At 42.1% G+C, this 24,434-nt stretch overlaps 1 protein-coding gene across 1 annotated transcript; it reads left to right on the top strand.

Moving 5' to 3' along the window:
• The first annotated feature begins 211 nt into the window (after nt 1-211).
• Nucleotides 212-21,089, top strand: LOC128420632 (uncharacterized). Its single transcript, XM_053402311.1, has 7 exons — nt 212-438; nt 474-1,463; nt 6,152-6,250; nt 9,465-9,551; nt 11,107-11,270; nt 13,772-13,881; nt 20,978-21,089. The coding sequence occupies exons 2-7, from the start codon at nt 1,412-1,414 to the stop codon at nt 21,087-21,089; spliced, it is 624 nt and encodes a 207-aa protein (XP_053258286.1). The 5' UTR covers nt 212-438; nt 474-1,411.
• The last annotated feature ends 3,345 nt before the right edge of the window (nt 21,090-24,434 follow it).

The following is a 24,434-nucleotide window of genomic DNA, read 5'->3' as shown; positions in this document are numbered from 1 at the left end:
TGGCTTTGCAGGTACAGTATGATCCACCTTGGGCAGATGGTTGAAATCCCACATATAATTGGTTTCCTTTTCTGCTCTCCTGCTAGTGAGAGAGACTCAGGCAAGGGGAAGGAGAGCTTCTCAAGGCTGGAATGCTTTCTTCAACTCCCAAGGGTATCAGGAGGCTGGAGTACCCACAGACCCTCTTCCAAGTGTCAGGTGGATGGGGGAGGGGACTCTGGGTCTGGATCTCCTTGTCAAGATGAGGAAGCCTTCGTGTCCATCCGCTGTAAGGACCAGGCACCTTTGCAATTCGGAATATTGGATTGAAAACTGAAGGAGTGCTCTGTAGAAGATGAAATGGAAGGAACAAGGCTCAGTTGAAAATTCCTGTCATAGTAGAAAATGGATAAGAGAGAGAGGTATTATTTTGTTTTTACTAGTATATATGTCTCCAAGGTTTAAAATCTACCCTCTCTTCAAGACACTTCAAGTAAGGTTTGTTAAAGGAGATTTATGAGGCTGGAATTCTGTGAGCTAAAACTGGGTGTGTGAAGATTTGAACTGCTTTGTGAACTGCATTGAGACTGCGAAGGAGGGGAGTTTGCTGGGAGAAGAACCCGCCTCTAATTGACTTGATGCAGTTTACAACTTGCACTGTGGAGTGAGGAGGCTATAAAGATTTACAACTTGCAGTGCTGAAGAAGGACTGGTTGTGGAGAGCAGGAGGATCTCTCAGGGAAAACTGCAAATGGTTTAGTAGGGGAATCTCTCCTGGTTGGCAACATTGACTGTGGTTTGGAATGAATGGAGGGGAGGAAGAGACAGGACTTTGGAAATATGATCTCCTCTTTTGCGAAACGGACTCCGATGGGCAACCTTGAGATTCTTGGCAGCAGAACGTCTGAGACAAATTGCATAAGGACTGCTTATGGCAAGAATTAAAACATGGATTGCCACTGAATGGAAGGAGTTTAACAAAGACAGCCTCATTCTACAACTGTGTTACGCTTCAGATTCCCCTTTCATAAAGATGTCATCCCTGCGAAGACGAGCCCGTTCAAGAAGGAAGGGGCAGACAATGTTTCAAGTCGTTTTAATTGCAAGGGAGCTGCTCCCCCACACTTGAGCATTGGAATTCTAAGGATTCCAGAAGAAAGGGTTTAAAACTCAAATTAACTATGTTGGATGCATTCGCCAAGTTGCTCAATTAAAGGGAATGAGTGGAGTTGTGTTATTGCAAAGGATTACGAGGGACTTCTGCATACCTACCCCTGACCTGTGGATAAGAATGTGCAAAGGAGCAGATGGATTATAACTGGGTATACAGTCGAGTGTGATAAACCATCTGTGTGGAATAAGGATGCTATCTTTGTTAATTAAAGCACCCAGGCAGAGAGGGAGAAGCAGTCATGAACATTAAGCTGTGGGTATGCAAAGAAAAAGGAGACTGAGTCTGGCGAGACAAAGGACAAAAGGTGGTGGTAATGGTTTTGGCAGCATAATGGGGTGGGGCTGGGCTGGGCTGGTGGGGGAATGTATTATAACATGGTAAAGATTCACAAGTACAAGTTCCATTCTTGCCTCCGTCTTCAGTATTGGATATGGGCAGTGCCATGGGGGACAAACAGATGCCAGCAGATTAAAGAGAAGAGACCCTGTCAAAGACTGTTTTTCCTTAAAGAGAGCTGTATAACAGAACTGGAGGCTCTTGGGTGCTTGGTGTGGGAGAATAATGTTTTTCAACACCTAATTGGAGAGAGAGGAAGAAGCGGTTCTGAGTTTTATGTAGTTGCTATATTAAAAATTGGAGGTAGTTTGTAAGCAAAAATGAATCAGGCAATATGAAGGGTAGAAGCGATTTGTACGTTTCACAGGTATAAAGTTCATTCTCCCTCCAGCATTTGGCACGGACAGGGTTAATGGGGACTAGAGAATAGATAAAACAGGGTTGCCATACATCCAGAATTTCCCCAACATAGCTGGGATTTGGCCATCGGAAACAGTGTCCAGGTGGAAATTGCTAAATTGTCCAGGAAAATCTGGGTGCACGAAGCTCTTGTCTGAAGTGTGGGTGTTGGTGTATTTCCTTAAAAATAGCTCACAATCACAATTGTGTGTGTATGTGTATGTAGCCCAAGAGCTTTGACAAAAAATAAATAAATCCACTTTTTGAAATACGGCAACCCTAGGATACGATCAAGGTTTGTTGGGGTTAGTGGACTGCATACCAAGGAGTGAATGATGGGAGCAGAATGCATTAAGCCGGGGAAAGTAGAGAGTGTAGGTCTGTTTTGTGAAAGAGAAACTACATAACAAGGTCGATCAGGAGATTTCCCCCAATGTTTGTGAGGATTGTAAAACTTGAATAGAATGCTAGGGCTAAAGCGGATCACATCATTATTATTATCAATTAAAATGTCATGAAGGCATAAAGGCATGATGAACAAGCTGTATTGATTGATAAAGGAAGAGCAATTCTGTTTGATCAATTGGGGAAATAGTTCAATAAAAGTCTAAGCAGGATTTGAACATGCACAGCTGGTTGAAATAGAGAATGGATGGGAAAGTATTAGAATTTTAAATTTTTTTAAAGCACTTTACTGTGAGCAGCGAAGGAGCAAAGAAGCATCTCTAAAGCAGGGCAGAAAGTCCTGTGTGTGTGTGTGTGTTTAATTTGAATTAATTTGTTGTTAACCTGTTAAAAAATTGGAAAATTTATAAAAATTAATTGGCAAAAAAATGAAACCACCTGGTTTTCCTGGCACAAAAAGAGCTTTTAAACTCTCAGAATTGCTTAAGGGGCTCCAGGATGCTCTCACAAGATCTCATGGGAATTCAGAGCTGGGCTGAAAGTGGCTTTGCTGGTACAGTACAATCACATCTTGGGCACAATTAACTAATGCAGTTTCAATGTTATGTGGTCAAGCACTTCCTGTTTGTCTGCCATGGCAATCAGCTGTGCCAATTACACCACAGCCCTTCTGTGCTGGTAATAGAGGATAATATGGGAGTAATTATCCTCCCAATCCCCCCAACCCCGGGTCGGGGGCACTCCACCCGCAGATTGTCCAATACCTGCTGCCCATCCAGAAGGAAGAGGGAGCAAGGGGTGCTGGGTGTACACGGCATGGTTGTGGCAACTCTCCAAAGACAGCACCAGGGGCAGAGGACACCTTTTTTTAATATAAAAATTCAGACTTAACTAACAGGCATGTCCTGAACCAGTGGAGATAAAATAATTTGCAAATTTAATCAGCTACTGAGAAGGATTTGATCTGGGGAAAGATTTCTTGTCGTCACCAAAACACAATGGCTTCAAATATGTAAGTGGACACTATCTTAATTGCGAAACGGACTGTATGATATTTTGACTATGATTCTGGCAATGATCATTAAGGGAAAGATGAAAGGAATTCCTGATGGAGCGATCGTTTTAGTGTGGAGGCATTACCTCATCAACAGCTGGAAGGAGACCAAGAGGAGAGTTCTGGATATCTGCCCGGGATTAATGTGGGACAACGATGCAGTTAAAATATCGCCGTGAGCAGAAATGAAACTAAAGGTCGCTGAGGAGCAGGAACAACAGTACAAAGGACTGACTCACTTGTTGAATTAATTGATGGATTAATTGTATAGCCCTAGGGGGAGGTGAGCCTTTTTTATTCTCTTTTGATATATATGTGTCAGGGAACTGCCATCGGAGCTTAGAGTGGAGGTAAGGCTCCCTAACGATGCAGGAGAAGGGACCAGCAGGGAGAGAGAGCAAACTTCCTTTGAGAAAGGAACTAGGAGGGACACCAGGAAGCAAGAGGAGACTGCGGAGGGAGGGCTCCGAGACTCTTCCACAGAGAGCAGCAGGGAGAGCCCAGGACCTCCGTTGGGCACGCCCACTCTGCGCAGGAGACTTCCGCGCAGAGAGGCTAGGCGGAGACTTGGGGTGAAAGAATTTTTATGCTGGAAGAAGTTCAGAAAACGCCCACTGACGGATCCTGCCAGCGACTGACACAGCCATGGAGAAAGGGCTGTCCAGCCAGGGAAAGGTTTAGCCAGGCAATGTTGTCTAGAGCTGCAGCACCCTTTACGCACAAGCAACCCCCAATTCTCCTTTACAATATGTATTTGCAGTTTTACCTGGTAAACCTCCCCCGAAAGGCAACAGTTTGAAATATGTAAGTGGGTTTGAAAGAACACTAGTGCTGTTCCCTCAGTGGAAGAAAGGAAAAAATTCTGGACTGGAGCTACTTTGTTTTTGCAGAGGTACCAGCATGTTGGGAGATGATGCAAGACTATAGAGGGGATTTCCGGATGGCTGCCAGGAGCTAATGGTATGTTTTTGTCTGGGATGTGGTGTATTATGGCTCCTGCTGGCAGAAATTGAAAATGGAATTGCTGGAATGTGGATAACAACAAGGGAAAATATTTCACACAGAACTATGAAGACGAAAGTTTGAACAGACCAGTGGTTGTAAACATAAATGAAAATTAAGTGAAGGATTAACATTGGAATGGTTTATTGACTAATTAAGAAATGCAATGTGATATTAGATTAGCACTCCACAAAATTCAGAGCATGGGAAGTCACCCAAAGATATATAATTTGGCAATATATTTAGCCTTTTTTGATTGTATTGTAATTTGAAATATTTTACTGTTATTCTTATTGGATTATTAAAATGGAAAACTTAATAAATATTATTACCAACGTTATGTGGTCAAACACCACTTGATTGAAACCCCACAAATAATTGTTCTCAAGGCAGAGAGCTTTCAAGTACCAGGTTTTCTTCGCACAGAAAGACCTTTATGTTCTCAGACTTGCTTACTGGGCTCTGGGATGAACTTGCGAGATCTCATGGCAACAAGGATATACAAGATACCATGAGAGCAATAAGTAAATAATAATTAATAATAATAATTATGTGGGGCAGGTCAAGGGTGTGTGTGAATTGAGTATACATGTTTGTGGTCAGGTGCCTTCAAAACAATGCACAGCAGTATTTTGAAAATGGGGTTCTTAAAGAGGGGTTCTCCCACTAAGTGGGAGATGACCCCCACAGAATTCAAAAGGCTAAGATCTGTTTGGAAAGATTTGTTTTGAACACAGCAGCAGAAAATCCAAACAGGAAATGAATCTGGGAAATGGAAATGACCTGAACTTCCCCTGGGAAGAAAGTGATCAGAGCTGTACAAAATGTGTGGGGGTAAACAAGCACAGAAAAGTTCACAAATGGCAGGTCATGGAGTAATCACCTGCACAAAACACTTTTGCAGTGTTTCAGGGGGTTAATATGATTCCAAGCCTTATCAGGAGATTCACAGAGGTCACTCAGCATTGCTGGCCACATGGAGTAACAAATCTTGTGCCTCTACACACTGATGCACGTTCTTAGCTCAACTAAGGCTTTGTCAGTATTTCTGCTTCTCATACATTCCACACAGAAAAAACATTACTGCTCTCAAAAAAGACATTGGGGCCTTCTTCGGTCATCAGCGAGGGTTTTATTGTACTCCATAACTCCTGGGATGATCACCTTCACCACACATTTCTCCCCAGTATTCAGCTCATTAACAACTTTGACAGGTGTTCAACCACTCATGTCATTATAGCATCAGATGATTTACAAGTGAGTTGTCCCAACCAACCACCTTTCAAAGTTAGCCCGTGGGGTTGGAAAGAGAGATGGATCTGGCCTGCTGGGTCAAAAAGGCTCGCCCTTCCTTTCCTACATCACTTTCTTCTACATGAACCTGATGGGGAAAATGTCCTCACAAATTCTTTTCCCTCAAAAGCCCCTACCATGAGCGGCCATAGCAGTAAAGGCTTCTCTACTCGGAAATTCTTTCCCCAGGAAACTCACATAGTATTGTATCCCTACGACTTCCTGCTGCTTCTGTTTTCTAAGCAATTCCCTAAAGACCTGCATGGGAAATGAGATATATAATGAAGATATTGGGCTAAGGACTCTAAACAAAATCTTGAGGCTGAAAAATGGGTCTTCCTGGTGGAGAAATTTTACCTTTACAAATTTTGGGGAGTACAGTGTAAACTGGAACTTATACCACAGAAGTCACATTGCAAATGCAACTTAATCCCTTCCAAAGGGGTGCTGGGGGAAGAAAAGCTATTCTCCCACATGCGTTGAACAACTTTCCCCATCATCACCTTTAGATATTAAGGAAGCGCGAAGGAGAGCCATATTTGAAGAAGGAACGACAAAGATTCTAAAAATGGTAGAAGTCAACTATCCAGATCTTTTTCAGGCAGATGGTAAGTCATATGTTACTTTTTGTCTGCTCAGGAGCTCCTTCCGTGGCCCACCAAATGTGATTTCTACTCATTGCTCAGTTGAGAGAAGTCAAAGAGGAATGGCTGGGTTGCCTCAAGTTCATTCTATTCTTATTTTTTTTAAAAAAAGATATTTATTGAGTTTTTCCACCTTTATACATTAAAAAATCCAAAAAGAAAAAACAAAAAAGTTAAAAACACATAAAGTTTACAATCCTTATTTTCAATAACATATTTCCCTGACTTCCCCACACCTCCCCTTCTTATATTCCAATTCAAATTGTTAATTCAACAAGTTCTTGTCCCCAATTTTTGACCTTTTTATATTTAATTAATTTTTTGAAAAAACCAATTTTAACTTGTAAACATCAGTATTTAAACATCAGTGCTCATTCTTAAAACTTTTTTCTAAAGTCGACCCAAATTCCCTTCCACGAATTCCCCAATTTTCATACTAATAACAAAACAAAATAAAAAAGACAGATTATTATTCTGCACCCTTTGGATTCCCAAACCCCACCCCACCCTTTCCCGGTTTCAATCCCCAACAAATGTCCATCAGTCTTAGTCTACTATCAGCCTGGAGACCTCACGTCCGAGGCTCTTAATTCTCTCTCAATTCCTCTCTGCCGGTTTTTTTGGTAGTCCTTAATATTAAACACCAGATCTCGGAGAAGCTCTGTCCCGATAGGGTCCATATTTCTTCCAGCCAGACCTCCATACTTAAAAGTGGAGCCCGAATCTTGTTTCTTACTCCTTTTAAGTCCAAATGTCCCGAAAGCTCCAACTTCCACCTTAATCAAATTTGTAATCCATAGGTCTTCAGATCTCCACATAAGGAGATCTCTCCATTCTTCAATCTTCAATTCAAAACAGATTTTCATCATCCAGTAGTTATTTTCCTTTGTAGCCATCATGTCAGGCCTCTGGCTCTCCTTCGTCATCTGCAACATCTCCTCCTTCCTTTTCCTCAGAAACAACATATATCTCTTTCTCCACACTCTCAAATCTTTCAAGTTTCTCTTCATGAGTCAAGTACTTATCAAATTCAATGAATTTGTTTACTGTTAAGTCCAGAGTTGCAACATTTGTAGCCAAAACATCAATTTGGCCTTGTAACTTTCCCAAGAGAAGAAACACTCTGTCCAATTTAGCTTGAATTTTTCCTCCTTCAGCCATTCTTGTAATGTCCCAAAATCCCCTCTAGAGGGATTTTGGTTACTTTATCTTCCTTCCAGTTCAAATCCAAAAATCAAGTTAGTTTGTATCAGTTCTTCCTTGTTTTCAACAAAATATAACCAAATTGTAGCAAATATATCCAGCAGAGATAGCAGAAACAAAGTTCTCTTTTTCCTTCTTGACAGCTAATTTGACAGCTGTCAAACTCTTCTATATCTCCTCAACAGGCTCTCTCGCGGATCACTCCCGGGTCCGGGGGGGTGGCACTTCAGCTCTCAAAATTAGCTCTTATCCTCCAGTGAAATTAATTATACTGCCAAATCGTGAAATTAATGTCTTTTACCCAATAAAGAAGAAGAAATTCTCTTGACCTTAGTTAGCTAGTCCTTGCTTTAGATTATTTATAAGACGGGGAGACGGACTTCCTGTTTGCGCCTTCCCCGATCGTGCCTAATTCAAAAAAAAATTTTTCTTTACAAATCCAATTTCCGTATTACTCACGGGTTGTTACTTTTAGAGTCCAATTGTTCACAAGAAGAAGTCAGTGCTCTCCGACCATGGCATGCGTCTTCACTCCGCAGGAGAAGCAGTCGACTCTCAGCACCGCGCCGCTCACCCCGTCCCCCGTTCCGAAGCCTTTAAAAAGGCTCCTTCGCGGGTCGGGGGGGCGCAAATGGTGCCCGCCGAGTCACCAAGTTCACAGGCTTCAGCGCCTGTGATTTCTGAGGGTCCCCGCGTCGCCGCAGCGGCAAGACCCGGATCCTGCGGAGCCGATTCCCTCCGGAGCTCGGAGGGAATCCGCCATTAGCTGATGGCGCTAACCCGGAAGTCCCCAAGTTCATTCTATTCTTAACTTCTCCATAAGCATGGTGTGTGTGGTGTGTTGGTGGAAAATATATATATTGATATAAGAAAGAAAATTCCTGAATTCCAAGATCCAAGTTTGGGGCAAGTACCCATTGGTGAGAGAACCCAGCAGAGATTTACACTCACAAAATATGCAGCAAATGTCAGCATGAAAGTATAGCCTGCTAGACCTTTAAAATAGGCTCTTCCAAGTGACTTCCAAAGTTTCCCTCTTCCCCCAGCAAACAAGAACACACACTTGGTAAGTTAAAGAATGATTTGCTTACAAACTCTTCAAAGGTCAGAGCCATGTGCTTCAGAAAAGGTGCACGGCAGGAAAACTTAGCTTAGCAACAATGTGGAGGAATTTCCTAGAGTATTGGTACAGGAACTCAAGAGTGGCTCATGAGGAGCATGGGGCTGAGCTTGAGCAATCAGATCAAACCAGGAAAACGTAGCTTAGCAACAATGTGGAGGAATTTCCTAGAGTATTGGTACAGGAAGTCAAGAGCTTGAGCTTGAGCAACCAGATCAAACCTCATCACATACTGAGCTTCTCAAGTAGCCTGGGGAAAAACAATAGGCTTGATTACCTATTTCTTCCCAATGTAGCTGAGTCTAGCAGGGCAGCATACTCTATGGCTTGAACACCTTAATGCATTATTTAGAGTTAAACATGTTGGTTATACGAGGCTGATTAACCTACGTTTTGGAGTTGCAGAGTTGGAAGGGATCACAAGGGTCTTCTAGCTCAACCCTATGCAGTGCAAGAATCTTTCACCCAATGGGGGGAGGGTTCAAATCCACAACCCTGAGATTAAGAGTCTCATGCTCTACTGACTGAGCTACCCAGAAGCTCCAGGAAAGGACTGCAGCTGAGTGGACGTGCAAATGCCATTGTTGTTGTTCTGTTAAAAAAGGCCCCAGGTTCAATTTTCAGCATCTCCAGGCAGAGGTGGGAATGACCTCTTTCAGAAGCCCTGGAGAGCCATTGCTAGTCAGCATAGACAATTCTCATCTAGATTAATGAATGGTCTGATTCTGTATAAGGCAACTTCCTAGGTTCCTATATATGAAAGGTAAATTTTAGATTTTGAGAAACATGGCTGTTCAATATCTTTACATGGCTGTTTGAGATTCTTCCCAAATTCAATTGTTGCAACTCTCTTAGATATCACAAAATTCAAGAAAGCTGAGAATGTATCTATGGCAATAGCCGAAGAGAGAAAGAAAATCAGTGAACTACAGCAGGCTATTAGTAAGTTACTCAGAAACCACTTTTATCGGTCAAGGTCAAGGTGCCAGAACCTTTGAGGCAATAGGCGAATTCAGAACCATTGGGATGGACTTCTCTTTTCCATTACAGGCTAGAATGGCACATTCTGGTCCCAATCCCATTCTGAAATATCAGTGAGATTAGTGCTCCTGGATGGGTAGCTCTCTTCAGGTGTTTTAAGTGAGCACATGTGCAGAGGGCTGTAGGGATGAGCATACTAGCTCTGGCCCACTAGGGCTCTTCCCTGTGAAATTGCAGGCTGACGGTCTCAAGCTGCGAACCAGCAACATAGGAAAGGTCACAAGTTATCTGTGTACTATGTACAAATTCTCTATTAGGTACAGGATTATCAATAATATGGACACAGTCAAAGAAGCCATGTTGTTGAGCCTTTCTGGGTAAAGCTCCATTTCAGTGGAAACCTAGCCAGATGGGTGGGGTATAAATAAATTAGAATTAGTATTAGTATTAGTATTACGGATGTCTGGTTAATCCCATAGTCCTTTGAGGAACAAGCGGGTGTATGAGCATGATGAAATCAGGAGGCTGATTTGGAGGACACAGTTGTCTGTTGAGGCACTTGTCCTGCAGGCCAAATACTGTGCCTGACTCATGAATCAATGACCAGTCCCCACATGTCCTCCTTTCTATGCTAAGGGAATTCATCCTGCGGAAGGACAGAGGAGCCTGTGAAATAGGAAAAAAGTATTTTCTTTCCCGTCACGTCAGTAGTACAGCTTTTGTTTCCTATCTTTTCTTTCCCACTGTTCAAATGGTGGGTCGTTCTAGTTTTTTTGGTATATTACTCTGTACTCAAAAACAGTTCTGAAACTGTCTGGAAGGAATTTGCTACAACAAGGTCGAATTTCACAGGAGACCTGGTGGAGCTCCCTTGCACCTTTCAGTCTATGTCTGGTACTTTGGGCTGTTGACCCAAATCTGGTAGAAGGCTGGCTAGTGACCCTCTCCTGTACCTTCCCCCAAAAGGGGATATTGGCAACGGCCCACACCTGTTCCAATCCAGAGGGTCCAGAGTTGCTTTCTTTAGGAGTGGTCACACCACTGCTTCTTTCAATGCAGCAGGGACCACACCTTCATGCAGCAAAGCATTAACCACAATCTGGACCCAACCAGTCAGCCCCCTCTGATAGATTTGATAAGCCAGGAGGGATTGGAGTTGAGGGGCCATGGGGTTGGATACATTGCTGCCATGTCAGCTAATTGCATAAGGTGAAACTGATCCCACTAAACATCCTCTATAGAGCCACTGGGTTCTTCAACAGGAAATGCAACATTTGGGAAAACAAATGCACTCTGAAGTCGAAAACTTTATCCTTTAAGTGTGTAGCCAGTGGGTCTTTGAGGACAATGCTAGATTTTCTTCAGTGGGGGTGGTTCCCCCACCCAAGGTGCTCCCAAGGTTCCCCCTAATATCAGTGTTTTAAACGCTGCAGAGTCCTACAAGCTGGCTTCTACTACAACCTCACTTGTCCTTTCTCTCTTTTTATTCCTCTCACATTCTGGGCATTGCTCAAAGATGACATTCACCGCAAGTTAGATGAGGAATGGATTGTTTGGCATGGAGCCCTATATACATTTGACTTCATTGCCACCCCAAGGACTTGGAAACAGTGCATACAACTCTGCAACAGCATGAAATACAATACAAATTTGTTATGTGTTGAAAGTGATGAGGAGGAGGTGAGCAGATCATGCAATAAATTCTTAAGAGACAATGAAGGAGTGTGACTTTGGGGGTATTTCAGCGTCTGCTGTGGTTGTAGAGACTGATAAGGGACAGACATGTTTTGCTGCAGCTCTGGCATTATATATACATATCATATATAAGAGGTAGGATTGACCCATCACAGCAGGGTGCTGCTCCATCCTGATCCTCTGGGTAACTTGTCATCATGTGTAAGTGGGAACATCATGGCTTCCTGCTCCTCTGCTCTATGAGCAAGAGTCAGAAACCTCTTTTCAAGTACTCAAGTTCACAATACAATTGTATGGAGAAACCAGGAATAATGATTTGAATCCCCACTCTGCCATGAAGCTTACTGGTCAGGACTGCCTTTCATCCTAACTTACGCCACGGGACTGTCGTAAGGACAAATGGGGAGAGGAGAAGGTCATGCAGTACCTTGAGCTCCTTTGGAGGAAAAGGTGGCATATTAGTATTAGTATTTATTTATTTATTTATTTATTTATTTATTTATTTATTTATTTATTTATTTCATTTATTTCATTTATCAAAATATTCCTTTATCAAAAGAGCCCAGGGTGGTGTACAACATTAAGAACACATTATAGAATATCAGAGATAGAAACACAATGAAATACAGTGGTACCTCGCTCAACTCAACGTGCCAGTTGAAAAGGTCTGCCCAGAGGCACTACAGAACAAAAGCTTATATAGTACAGTGGTACCTCGGGTTACATACGCTTCACATTACATACGTTTCAGGTTACAGACTCTGCTAACCCAGAAATAGTGCTTCAGGTTAAGAACTTTGCTTCAGGATGAGAACAGAAATCGTGCTCCGGCGGCGCGGCGGCAGCAGGAGGCCCCATTAGCTAAGGTGGTGCTTCATGTTAAGAATAGTTTCAGGTTAAGTACAGACCTCCGGAACGAATTAAGTGCTTAACCCGAGGTACCACTGTAATAAAAAAGCATACTAACTGACAGCCTGATAATAAAATAATGATCATAATAACAGTCCTCTCCCCCACACTTTTACAGGCCATAGATTAATTAAGTGGAATGGTTTGCCCTTTGCTTAAAGGCATGTAATGAAGGCACAAGGGAAGCCTCTCCGGGAAGAACATTCCATAATTGGGGAGCCACCACAAAAAAGGCCCCTTCTCTTTTTGCAATCCTCCTAACTTTTCTGAGATGGGGGACATTGAGAAAGGCCTCAGATGCTTTCTGGCAGCTATTGAATGAGCCATGCAATATAAAGTATTTGTTAGATAAAGTTAACTTAAGTTAACGAAAAACAACTTCACACAGCTGTGTAAATAATAGTTTAATTGTAAATTAGTACACTGGCTATGGTCGGAAGTTTCTTTTCTTTGCTGATTCAAACAGTGGATATCATTATGTCTTTGCCTTTATGCACACTTCCATTCTTCTTTCTCTTTGTTTTTTCTTTCTTCTGTTCTTTTCCATTCTTTTCTTTTTATGTTTATATTCTTTATCATCTTTATAACATAGTGAATGTTATTTTGTTAGTATTGCATGTATTTTAAGAATCTGTTTGCCTAATAAAATCTTCAATAATAATAAGAGAGAGAGAGAGAGAGAGAGGCCCAGGGTATGGTGGGTTCCTAAGGGGAACTTGTTCTGGTCATCAATCTGGCCATTGCATTTTTCACCAGCTGAAGTTTTCTGCTCCTCAGTGAGACCAAGGCCTAGGCATTTTTGCTCCTTCATTTCCCCCTTATCATTCTTATTGGCCTTCCCCATTCTTTTCAGACCTCCTGAAAAGGACCGAAAAGATATAAACATACTCACCCCTCCATTTTTTTCTTGCTTTTCTCGAGGGAAGAAAATGACATCCCAAAGGGATAGATGTTTTCCCCAAAGGAATCTCATAAACATTTGCATCCACAAAAGCACCCTTTGCCCCTCTTAACCTGGATTCACCTGAACACCAGCTGGCAGATTTTAAGGTTTTATGAGAACAAGGTCTCCCAATGTAGCAGCCATTGTTTCAGCTACAAAAAATGTAAAAAACAATGGTGATTTTTTTTCAGTTGACTTGCCTAAGATCCAGGACATTGCGCCACATTTCAGAATTTCCCCATGGGATCTCTATTCTACCTTTGAAATCCTGGTAATGTCTGGGAAAATTCAAACTTATGGCAGCCCTATCATACAAGAGCGAGCCTCACAGCAACACAGAGAAGAAAAAGACACATCATTGTGCTTGCAGTCTCCGCCCTTGGTGGAGGTTTTTTCCTCATAAACACACACTGACTTTGCAGAGTTTCCAGTCATGTAGTGAGCTCCCCATGTTTGAGTCAAGGTGGCTGCATTCAGGTATTTGAACGGATGTGTATACTGTAGTTTATGATAAATCCTGCCACTGTGAGCTACACACAGAACAATATATAGTCTACTTTGTCTTCCTGGGGAAGGGGCATTATGTGGAAAGTTTTAAGAGGAAAACTAGAATTTCTTTTTTTCTGTGTTGTAGGCCTTTGCTGTATCCAGAGTGAAGAACAAACCGACCGATTATTTTATTGGAGTTTCCATGGTAGGCTCAGAATGGCATTGCTATGATAGATCGTTTAGAATCAAGAAACTGTAAGTCTAGATTCCTCATCACCTGGGAACTTTCATAAGCAAGTAGTATTTGAAGAGAGCCAAGATATATATGTGATTATATTGTTATTTATTATGATGATTTAATTTAAATTCCAATTAGTGTCACCAATGGAAGCTAAGGCACAGAAAAAACTCAATATGGAGGCCAAATGGCCGAAATATTGGGAAATTCTGGAACAAGATGGAGACAGAATAAAATTGCAAAGCTTTGAAAAATTGAAAAACAAAGTGCGAGATTGGCTCCATTATTACCAAATAATGGAGGCATATAAATTGGACAAAAAAGTTGGTTTCCAGGTGGAAAAATCAAAATTGGAAACAGAATTGTTAAGATCCAAAAACTAAGAATTTGTCAAGAATGTATAACTTGCTGTTGAAATGGAACACTCAGGATGAAACGGTGAAATCAGCTATGATTAAATGGGCACAAGATGTTGGACATAACATAATGATGGCTGACTGGGAACAGTTATGGACCACAGGTATGAAATTCACGGCATGTAATGCCCTAAGAGAAAATTTAATGAAAATGATTTACAGGTGGTACATGACACCAGTTAAGCTTGAAAAAATTTACCATTTGCCCGATAATAAATGTTGGAAATGTAATGAGACTGAAGGTACATTCTTTCACCTTTGGTGGACATGCCCAAGGATTAAGACTTTGCGGAAAAATAAATCCTGCGTCCAGTCAGGCTTCCCTGCGTGGCTCTGCTTGGGAGCTGACCTGGCAGGAGAGCAGAGTAGCAGCGGTCCTGCGTCCGTGTGAGATGAGGGATAAATCAAGTCCAGAGACAGTTCGGTTCTTATCTCTAGGAGCGTTTATTTACAAAGCAATAAAACCATCAGAACTTTCCAACATCTCTCCGTGCTTTCTCCAAAAGCACACACGCAGCCTCTGAGGCTTGAGCTGTGTCTCAGTCAGAAGCAAAAGCAAGTCTGAATGCAGACACACACTGTGACGCACTTCTCTGCGTCAAGCTCCTCCCAGATACAGGACACCACAGAGTTTTAACCCTGTCAGTTCCAAACTCCACAAAGACATTCTGGGAGATGATTTATAACGAAATGAAAAAGGTATTTAAATATACCTTCCTGAAGAAACCAGAGGCCTTTCTTCTGGGCATGGTCGGCCAATTGGTGCCAAAGAAGGATAGAACTTTTTTTATGTATGCAACAACAGCAGCAAGGATACTCATCACGAAGTACTGGAAGACACAAGATTTACCCACCAGGGAAGAATGGCAGATGAAGTTGATGGACTATATGGAACTAGCCGAAATGACTGGCAAAATCAGGGAGAAGAGTCGGTGGAAGAAGACTGGAAGAAGTTTAAAGATTATCTACAGAAACATTGTAAAATTAATGAATGCTAGAAGTGTTGAATGGTTTCTTTAAATGTAAAGGTTCATCATTGTTCCACCCGATGTGTATGTCTTTAAGGGGCCAGAGCAAGGGCCAGAGTAAGATAACGAGACCCAGCTTTACAGCTGTGAAGCATAGCAGGTGCTGCTGAGTTGTATTTGATTAAGGTGTGTCAGCATTTGGGTGTAGTATATAAGGAGCAGCACCTAGCTCTCCCATTACCCTGGGGGATGGGTTGGTGGTTGGGTCTGGTTTGGTTGTTAATGTACTTAGTGTAAAAGGAGTTTTTGTTTTTCTTATTAAAACCTAGTTTAAGTTATTTTTGAGTCCTTTATTTTTTAATGCATGGTCTCCCCAGCAAGCTCTCTGCGCTACTAAACTGCAAACAGCCAACATCTTTGGTTATGGGCCCAGCTGCTGAGTGGATGACTGCATATTTTTGGACTCTGAGAAAGGTTTGAAAACTCCTTCTCCTGTTAGCGTAGTTCTGTGGGTCTGGAAGAGTTCCAGAATGGTTGACCGGGTTCCTGAAGCTGAGAAGGCTCTGGTCTTCCCACAGCTAACAGATGAGAACTATAGTTTATGGTCTTTTCGGGTGGAGGCGCTTTTGACCTCTAGAGAAGTATGGACCTATGTAACTGATGACCCTCCTGACCCTGTAACTAATGCTTGGTCAAAAGGAGATGCAAAAGCCAGGGCGATAATTAATTTGGCAGTCAGCGACCAGCAAGTAGTCTATATAAGAAATAAGAAAACTGCCAAAGAAATGTGGGACAGTCTTGCAGCAGTGCATGTTAGAAAAGAGTCAGCATCTGCATTGACGTTTTTCAAGCAGTTGTACCAGACGAAGTTGCAGCCTGGTGGTGATTTGGCAGCACACTTGAGACGTCTGGAGGCAATACGCGGCGAATTAATTCGAAGGGACATGGACATACCTGATATTCAGTATGTTTTTATCATTCTTTGTTCCCTTAATGAGGACTTCGATGGTATAGCTAGCCAGATATCTGCCGTTCCACCAGCACAATTAACTGTGGAAGGGGTGACGGCAAGATTAATGGGCGAGTTGGACAGAAGGGAGGCTTGTGCCATAAGCACTCCTATTTCCAGAAGTAATGAGGAACGCCATATGCAAACTTGTGGTGATACAACTGTATTTAAAGCTGCCAAGCGTTGTTGGTTCTGCAATAAGCAAGGACATTTTGCAAAGGACTGCAGATCCAAAAGAAAGCAAAGTACTCCCAAGCCTGTTTCTGTTCATCAGTCACGGTTGTCAGCCCAGCAGCCGACATCGTATAGTAGAGACAGAAACGAGCCGCGAGTTTTCCATGCTAGGACAACAGATCGTAAAAGACTTAAACGTGCCAAGTGGAAGTCTTTTGTTGTGGACTCAGGAGCATCTCAGCACGTTTGCAATGATCGGAGCTTGTTTATTTCTTTCGAAGAGGAAATTGGTAATGTACATCTAGCCAATTCACAAGTCTTGCAGTCGCTTGGCAGGGGTACTGTTAAACTTGACTCTTTAAACATTACGATAGTGAACTGCATTTACTGCCCGTCAGTGGACAATTTATTATCAGTAAGGTGTTTTGCTCGTCAAGGCATAACTGTGCGTTTCTTAAAGTCAATGTGTGAGTTTTTCGATGGGAACAAACGTCTATTATATGCCCGGGAATCTGATGGTTTATATAGACTGTATTTTCGCACCTACTCACAATTGCCTATAAACTGCAGAGCAGCACAGTCAAGCCAGGGGTTGAGGAATGTAAGGCCACATTCCGGGTGTGTCCATGAGGCACACAGAATTCTGGGACACCTGAATTTTGCTGATGTAATTAAGACAAAGAATATTGTTAATGGCCTCAACTTAAAACCATGTAAATTCTTTATGCAATGTCTATCCTGTTGCAAGAATAAGATTAAGGTTGCACGCAAGGGTAGATGCTCAGATAGGAAAGTAACTGAGCCATTTGAGCGTGTACATTGTGACTTAGTTGGGCCACTCCCACCATCATTAGGAGGTTCTAAGTACTGGCTTACTCTGATAGACCAGTATAGTAGATATTGTTGGACTTATGCAATAGCTGAGAAGTCCCAAGCATTTGAGAAGTACAAAGTTTTTTGCAACTGGGTAAAAACGCACTTTAACAAACCAATTAAGAACCTGTTTTCTGACCGGGGTGGGGAATTTGTTTCTGAGGATTTTGAGAAATTCCTGGAAGCGCAGGGGACTACTCATGAGTTATCTTGCCCCCGAAGTCCCTGGCAAAATGGGCTTGTTGAAGTTGTGCAGCGTGACCTACAGGCAGGGGTTAAAACGTATCTGCACGATGCTAATCTGCCCAAAGACTTTTGGGCTGAAGCGCTTAATGCGTTTTGTTATGTTAGAAATCGCAGTTATCATTCTGGTTTAGATGTCACCCCCTATGAGAAGCTGTTTAAAAAACGCCCTAATCTGAAATACCTACGCATTTGGGGTTCAGATGTAATTATGCATTATCCCGCTAAGCAGAAATTGGGTGAACGTAGTGTCCAGGGAAAATTAATGGGCTACCAGCAGGGGGCGTACAGAATTTACATACCAGCAACTGGCAAATTTCATATTACCAGAAGCATGATACAAATTGTAAATTGGAACGGCGTTGCTGTTTTCCAAGATACTAACAGTATAGATAATATTGAGGAAGAAGAGGAAGAAGCAGCAGCAGCAGGAGGAATGGTGCTTCTGAATTAATGGGAAAAGACAAAAAGCCTGTTGAATCTGATAATTTGTTTGATGATTTAAAGTCACAGGCACCTGAGGGGAGGTTAGATTCTCTTGAGTTTTCTGACCGTGAGCTTAGCCTACAGGCATCTCTTCAATCTGACAATGATTTACAACCTGAAACTAGTAGTTCACTTAGTCCTACTAAGTCTGAGGAGTCTGACTCTCCTTCCGGACTGAGACGTTCAGATAGAAAGAGACAGAAGCCACAACGTTTTGCAGATGAACATTTTAATACTGTGTATGCCAATAAGGCAGTTTTTGAGCCAAAAAGCTACAATGATGTTCAGAAATTACCTAAGCAACAAGCTGCAAATTGGTATAAAGCTATGAACTCTGAGATAGCTTCTTTAAAAGAGCATAACACTTGGTCTCTTGTACCACAAACCCCAGATATGAGACTTATTGATTCAAAATGGGTTCATAGAGTTAAAATGAATGACAAAAATGAAGTTGTAAGGTACAAAGCAAGACTAGTTGCTAGGGGTTTTCAACAAATTCCAGGCGAAGATTATGATTTGTGTTATTCACCAAGTGTAAAATACGAAACAGTTAAGCTTTTGTTAAAAGATGCATCACAATGTGGAAGAGTCCACTATGCAATGTTTTTCTCTGCTCTTAAGAGAGTGGTAATGTACCTTAAACACACCAAACATTATAGGTTGCAGTTTACAACATGTATTGACAAAGGTTTTGAAATTTTCTGCGATGCATCTCATGCAGTGGAACAAAATAATTGCAGGGGTGTGTCTGGTATGGTGTTTTGTTATAACGGTTGTCCATTTGAATGGAAGTCCCAGACACAAACCATTATTTGTCTCTCCACAACAGAGAGTGAATTATGTGCATGCGTTCAGGCCACTCGTGATGTAGAATGGTATCTGCAAGTATTTGCAGACCTACAGATGCAAGTAACACTACCAGTAAAAGTTTACCTTGATTCCCAGAGTGGACTTGCTATCCTGTGTTCAGAGACCAATACGCAGCGCACTAGAGTCTTAAGGTTACGTTTACAGTTTGTAAAGAAACTAATTGCTGACAAAATGATTGTATTTGAATATGTTCCAGGTGACAATCAAATTGCGGACATTTTTACTAAAGCACTTCCAAAGGTTACACATGAAAGACATGTACAAAGTATGCTTTATGTTTTTGTTCCACAATGATGAACCGCAGGGGAAATGTTGAATGGTTTCTTTAAATGTAAAGGTTCATCATTGTTCCACCCGATGTGTATGTCTTTAAGGGGCCAGAGCAAGGGCCAGAGTAAGATAACGAGACCCAGCTTTACAGCTGTGAAGCATAGCAGGTGCTGCTGAGTTGTATTTGATTAAGGTGTGTCAGCATTTGGGTGTAGTATATAAGGAGCAGCACCTAGCTCTCCCATTACCCTGGGGGATGGGTTGGTGGTTGGGTCTGGTTTGGTTGTTAATGTACTTAGTGTAAAAGGAGTTTTTGTTTTTCTTATTAAAACCTAGTTTAAGTTATTTTTGAGTCCTTTATTTTTTAATGCATGGTCTCCCCAGCAAGCTCTCTGCGCTACTAAACTGCAAACAGCCAACAAGAAGAATGTTGGAATGAAGTGATATGGCTTTAGTAGAAATGTTATAAGGAATTAAATATAAATAGATTAATAGAATATTAAAGGAAAAATAAGGTTAAAATGTGTTAAGATAATTATAGGATAGAAAACAGGGGAAGATGGAAAGGAATTGCCGAAATGATTAATAGAAGTGGAATACAAAAGGGGAGGTGTGAGGAGGTCGTGGAAATAGGTGAAAGGAAGATAAGATATAGAAACTTTTTTTCTCTCTCTTTTTTTCTTTTTTTCTTTTTGATGTGTTTTTAAATTGTTTTTGTTGTGTTTTGTTAGTTTCTTTTGTACTGTACTGTATTATTTTTTTGTCTTTTTTGTTTTTTCTTTGTAGTGTTTAAATTGTTGTAAAAGTAATAAATATTTAAAAAATAAATAAATTTAAATTCCAATTAGTTTCCAGAGAGCTTCAAAGTGGTTTACAAAACATTTTAAAAAATGCACATGGTTAAAATCAAAAAGTACAAAATGCACGGGCAGGAAAGGTGTGATTAAATGAGCCTCTCAAACCAGCTTTGTTGCCCAGCTGCAACACAACAACCCTGGAGGGCAACCAGTGGAATTTATTCTCTGGCCATTGCTGCCACCACCCTTCCACTTCCTCCAGCACTCCAGAGGGAAGGGACCTGGGGTGCACCAAAGCAATTGCTTTTCAAGCTTCTCTGATGCTTTAATCAGAGAGCAAAGGCAGCCCACACTCTGTGTGCTGGGAATCCTGGAAGCCAAGACCCAAGTGTGGGGTGAGTACTCTTTGATGAGAGAACCCCAGCAGAGATTTAAGACAGCAAAAGATGCAACAAAGAAAACTGGAAATGTCAGCTGTAAACCCTGAAAAATGTCCCCTTCCCAGTGAACTCCAGAGTATCCCACTTTCAAAGGTTCTTCCCAACTTCCCTAGCACAAACATAGAGCACACATTTAGTAAGTCATAAAATGACTTTCTGCTTTCAAATCAGATGCTCTGCTACTGAACTGTGGCACTTGCCAATGGTAGACACCCCTCCCACAACCCCTGTTCCCTCTCTGTCTTCTCCTGCTTTGTTCTCTGAACGGACAAAAGACAAAGACTGGAAAATGTTACTATCAAATTGCTTGGTGGACCTGATTAGGACTGTCCTCTTGCAAAAGGAGTGTATTAGGATTGCCCTCTCTGTAAGCTGTGTGTGCTGGGCCCGGGGGTAACCCGAGCAACGCGGTCCAGGTCCGGTCCCGAATCAGTCTGACAGGCCAAGGCAGGACACGAGGCAGGAAACCAGGCAAGGTCAGGCACAGGGTCTCAGGCAGGTTCTAGCAAACAGCAATGTTGCTCCCACAACCTGGGGCGGGGTCCAACAGCCTTTTATCTTTGTCAGGGTAACAGCCGGTCCTGATCCCCCGGTGACTCACCTCCCTGTCTCGCCCGAAGGCCTCTCCTTCTCTCAGTCCTCAGTCTCTGCATCTCGGGAGACACTGGTGGGTTACTAGACCCAGGGGCCACCTCAGCCTCCCCTGACCCAACTGGTAGTGGAGCAGCTGTGAGTGATGGCCCAGCTGAAGGCAACGAGGTCATCCCTGCATCTGGAGCCAGGGCAGGCTCAGGCCCCTGACTCGGCCCAGCTGGTGCTTGTTGCAGGGGAACCTGTGCAGACTGGGGCTCTTCAGAATCAGGCCCCAGACTAGGTTCAGATGCCGCCTGAGGCAAAGGATCCGGTGCGGATTGAGACTCCTCTGGTTCCGAGTCCGAGCCCGAGTCCCAGGCCATCACACCGTGCAACTTTCTCACAGGTGAGGCACTGCCTTGGAAAGGACATTTAGCCTGTATTTTTCCACTGGCCTGCAATCTTCCCTTCAACACTTCAAATAATCAAAATCCTACCATTTATTAATGTATAGGGTTTGCCTATAGGAATATTTCCCCCCTTATTTTCCAAAGGAAAGCACAATAAGTGCTGGCTGGATGTACGTGTTTCTGCAGGCTAGCACATGATTTGCCTTCCAATCAAATAATAATAATAATAATACCCCGCCCATCTGCTAGTTTCCCCCAACCACTCTGGGCAGTTCACAACATATATCAAAGCATTAAAAAATTCAATCATTAAAAACTTTGCAATATGGGGAATAAAATGAGACTCATCTGGTGTTGGTGGTAGAGCAGAAAGTATGTAAGCTCTGACTACAGGGTAGGGCAGAGAGGTAGGGGAGTCCACTAGACCAAAAGAGAATTCTCCTCTGAATGTTACTCCTTTGGGTTACTGCAAAAATAATGAATAAGTGTGTGGAGGATAGGCAAGCACTTCATTTTAGTAGGTACAGAATAAAGTAAGTATTCAGACTGAGTAGTTTCTCCTCTCCTTTTCAGCTACTGGGGTTATAATCTTCCAGCAAATAAAGGTCCTGCAAAACCAGATACAACCAACTGTGTCATCATCAGAAGGGGCTGTGAGCATGTGTATAGTTGTTGGCGTGATGTTTATTGCCACGACCTAAAACGGTGCATCTGCAAAAGGAAGCCTATTGAAAAGTGGATGAAATGACTGGAAATCTGCACTCTTTGCCACCTTGTCAATCCTGCTATTCTGAGGCTGGAAAAGAGTCATTGATTTACACCTGCAAAGGCTTAGTTGGGTACTGAAATAAAGTGTGGAAGAATTCAGTCATACCCTGTGTATGTTTCAATAGATTAACAGTGTGTATCTCCCTAGCAATGTAAGAACAGATAGATCTGGTTTCTAGTTTGTCCTTTTGATTATTGATATGTTACAAGGAAAAGACTCCTGTGATATTAGATCAATGTTTATCTAACAGAATCACAGCCCTCTTTCCTGAAGCTTTTAGGGTAGAAAAGCTTTTCTATCACCCAGGGGACAGAAGTTGAACTTTTGTCATGTATTTATTTAAAAATTAATGCACATTTTGTTCATTCATACATTTATGAATTTGATGAAATCATTAGACTGAATAACTAACAACAGCTAAACCATCCAAATAGTCATCTAAATTTCAGCCACCACAGCAGTCAGAACAAAACTAACACTCAGTGGCCAACTGCCAGGAAATGCCAAGAAAGAGCTCTGCTGATCTCTGTGGGTGCCACGATCAAGCAGGCGCTTCTTTGTGTAGAGCATCAGGTGTTCGCTGTCAGCAGCAGCTACTGTGTGTCTGGGTGCCTCTTCCTATCTTTGACACCTGTTGTAATATCACTGCAGTAGTGTCAGCAGGAAAAAGATATATGCATGAAATTGGCTAGAATACACTGGAAAGGTGAATACAATACAATACTTGACTATACTACACTCAAATGTGGAAATGTTTCTTTGATTGTCCTTGAATCTTCCTGCCACACTTCCTACCCTCTCCTGCCACACACACACTGTAGCATGCAACCTCCTGTGCCTCTGTCTTCACACGAAAGGAAAACAGTGCTTAGTCTGGAGAGAATTGAATGAACAATGGAAGGAAGGAACTGGGCCCCAAGAAAGGGAAAGAAGTGGCAAGGGAACACCTACAGTAGCTACTTTGAATGAATTCAAATCTCCAGGGCCTGATGAGCTGTACACAATGACAAAGCAAATATTTTCCCAATAAGTGAAGTTGTTTTTGTTTTTTTTGCTCACAGAGTCCAGTTGTCCCAAATCTAATTAGCAGAGACAGGAGTCCATAGTGCTCTTCCTTGGGGATACTGCTATCTTCCGGTCTGTGTAATATACAAGGTAATAGTAATATACAAGGCCTTCAAGTGGGTTCCCATTCTTATAAACTGAAGGCATTTGCTGATGATGCGCTGTTGTTCTTGGAAAACCTGGTGGACCTTGTGGTTAAGGTATTGGAAATAATGAAGCAGTATTGCGATACAAGAATAAAACTAAGATGACACCCCCCAAAAAAATAGACTGGCAAGGGAAAGAGAAACTGCAAAAAAGTATTAAAATGAAGAAGAAGAAGAAGAAGAAGAAGAAGAAGAAGAAGAAGAAGAAGAAGAAGAAGAAGAAGAAGTAGTAGTTTGGATTTGATATCCCGCCTTTCACTCCCCTTAAGGAGTCCCAAAGCAGCTAACATTCTCCTTTCCCTTCCTCCCCCACAACAAACACTCTGTGAGGTGAGTGGGGCTGAGAGACTTCTGAGAAGTGTGACTAGTCCAAGGTCACCCAGCAGCTGCATGTGGAGGAGCGGAGACGCAAACCTGGTTCCCCAGATTACGAGTCCACTTCTCTTAACCACTACACCACACTGCCTCTCGCCAGGTAAAATATCTGGGTACTGTTTGGGGATAACAAATAACAATGCTAATCTGATCCAAAGCAATTATATCATTATGTGGAGTAAGAATAAAGATATGGAGAGATGGAGTAGAATGAAATTTCCTCTAATGGGAATGATTTTGGTGGTAAAAATGAATATCTTTCCTAATATGTCATTTCTGTTTCAGACAATACTAGTGAAATGTACAGTGGTACCTCAGGTTAAGTACTTAATTCGTTCCAGAGCTCCGTACTTAACCTCACACTGTTCTTAACCTGAAGCACCACTTTAGCTAATGGGGCCTCCCGCTGTTGTCGCGCCGCCAGAGCACGACTTCTGTTCTCATCCTGAAGCAAAGTTCTTAACCCGAGGTAATATTTCTGGGTTAGCGGAGTCTGTAACCTGAAGCGTATGTAACCTGAGGTACCACTGTAATATGAGCTGCTTCAAACAATGGCAAAAAGAGTTATCAAAATTTATCTGGTAGGGGGAAAGACCGAGGATTAAATTTAAATTAATGGATGTTAAAGAAAGAGGTGGATTCTCAGTCTGATTTGGTTAAGGGAATTGGATTAGATTTGGAAGGAT

This window comes from Podarcis raffonei, chromosome 9 (genome assembly GCF_027172205.1).
Source record: "Podarcis raffonei isolate rPodRaf1 chromosome 9, rPodRaf1.pri, whole genome shotgun sequence".
Classification (NCBI taxonomy): Eukaryota; Metazoa; Chordata; class Lepidosauria; order Squamata; family Lacertidae; genus Podarcis; species Podarcis raffonei.
The sequence above is the reverse complement of the archived record's forward strand: the minus strand, read 5'-3'. Positions and strand labels throughout refer to the sequence as shown.

Coding starts and splice junctions, on each gene's coding strand:
- LOC128420632 (XM_053402311.1), top strand. CDS start 1,412: ATGCAAAGAAAAAGGAGACTGAGTCTGGCGAGACAAAGGACAAAAGGT. Junction 9,552..11,106: donor TGAACTACAGCAGGCTATTA/GTAAGTTACTCA, acceptor CATTGCTCAAAG/ATGACATTCACCGCAAGTTA. Junction 13,882..20,977: donor TCGTTTAGAATCAAGAAACT/GTAAGTCTAGAT, acceptor TATCTTTGTCAG/GGTAACAGCCGGTCCTGATC.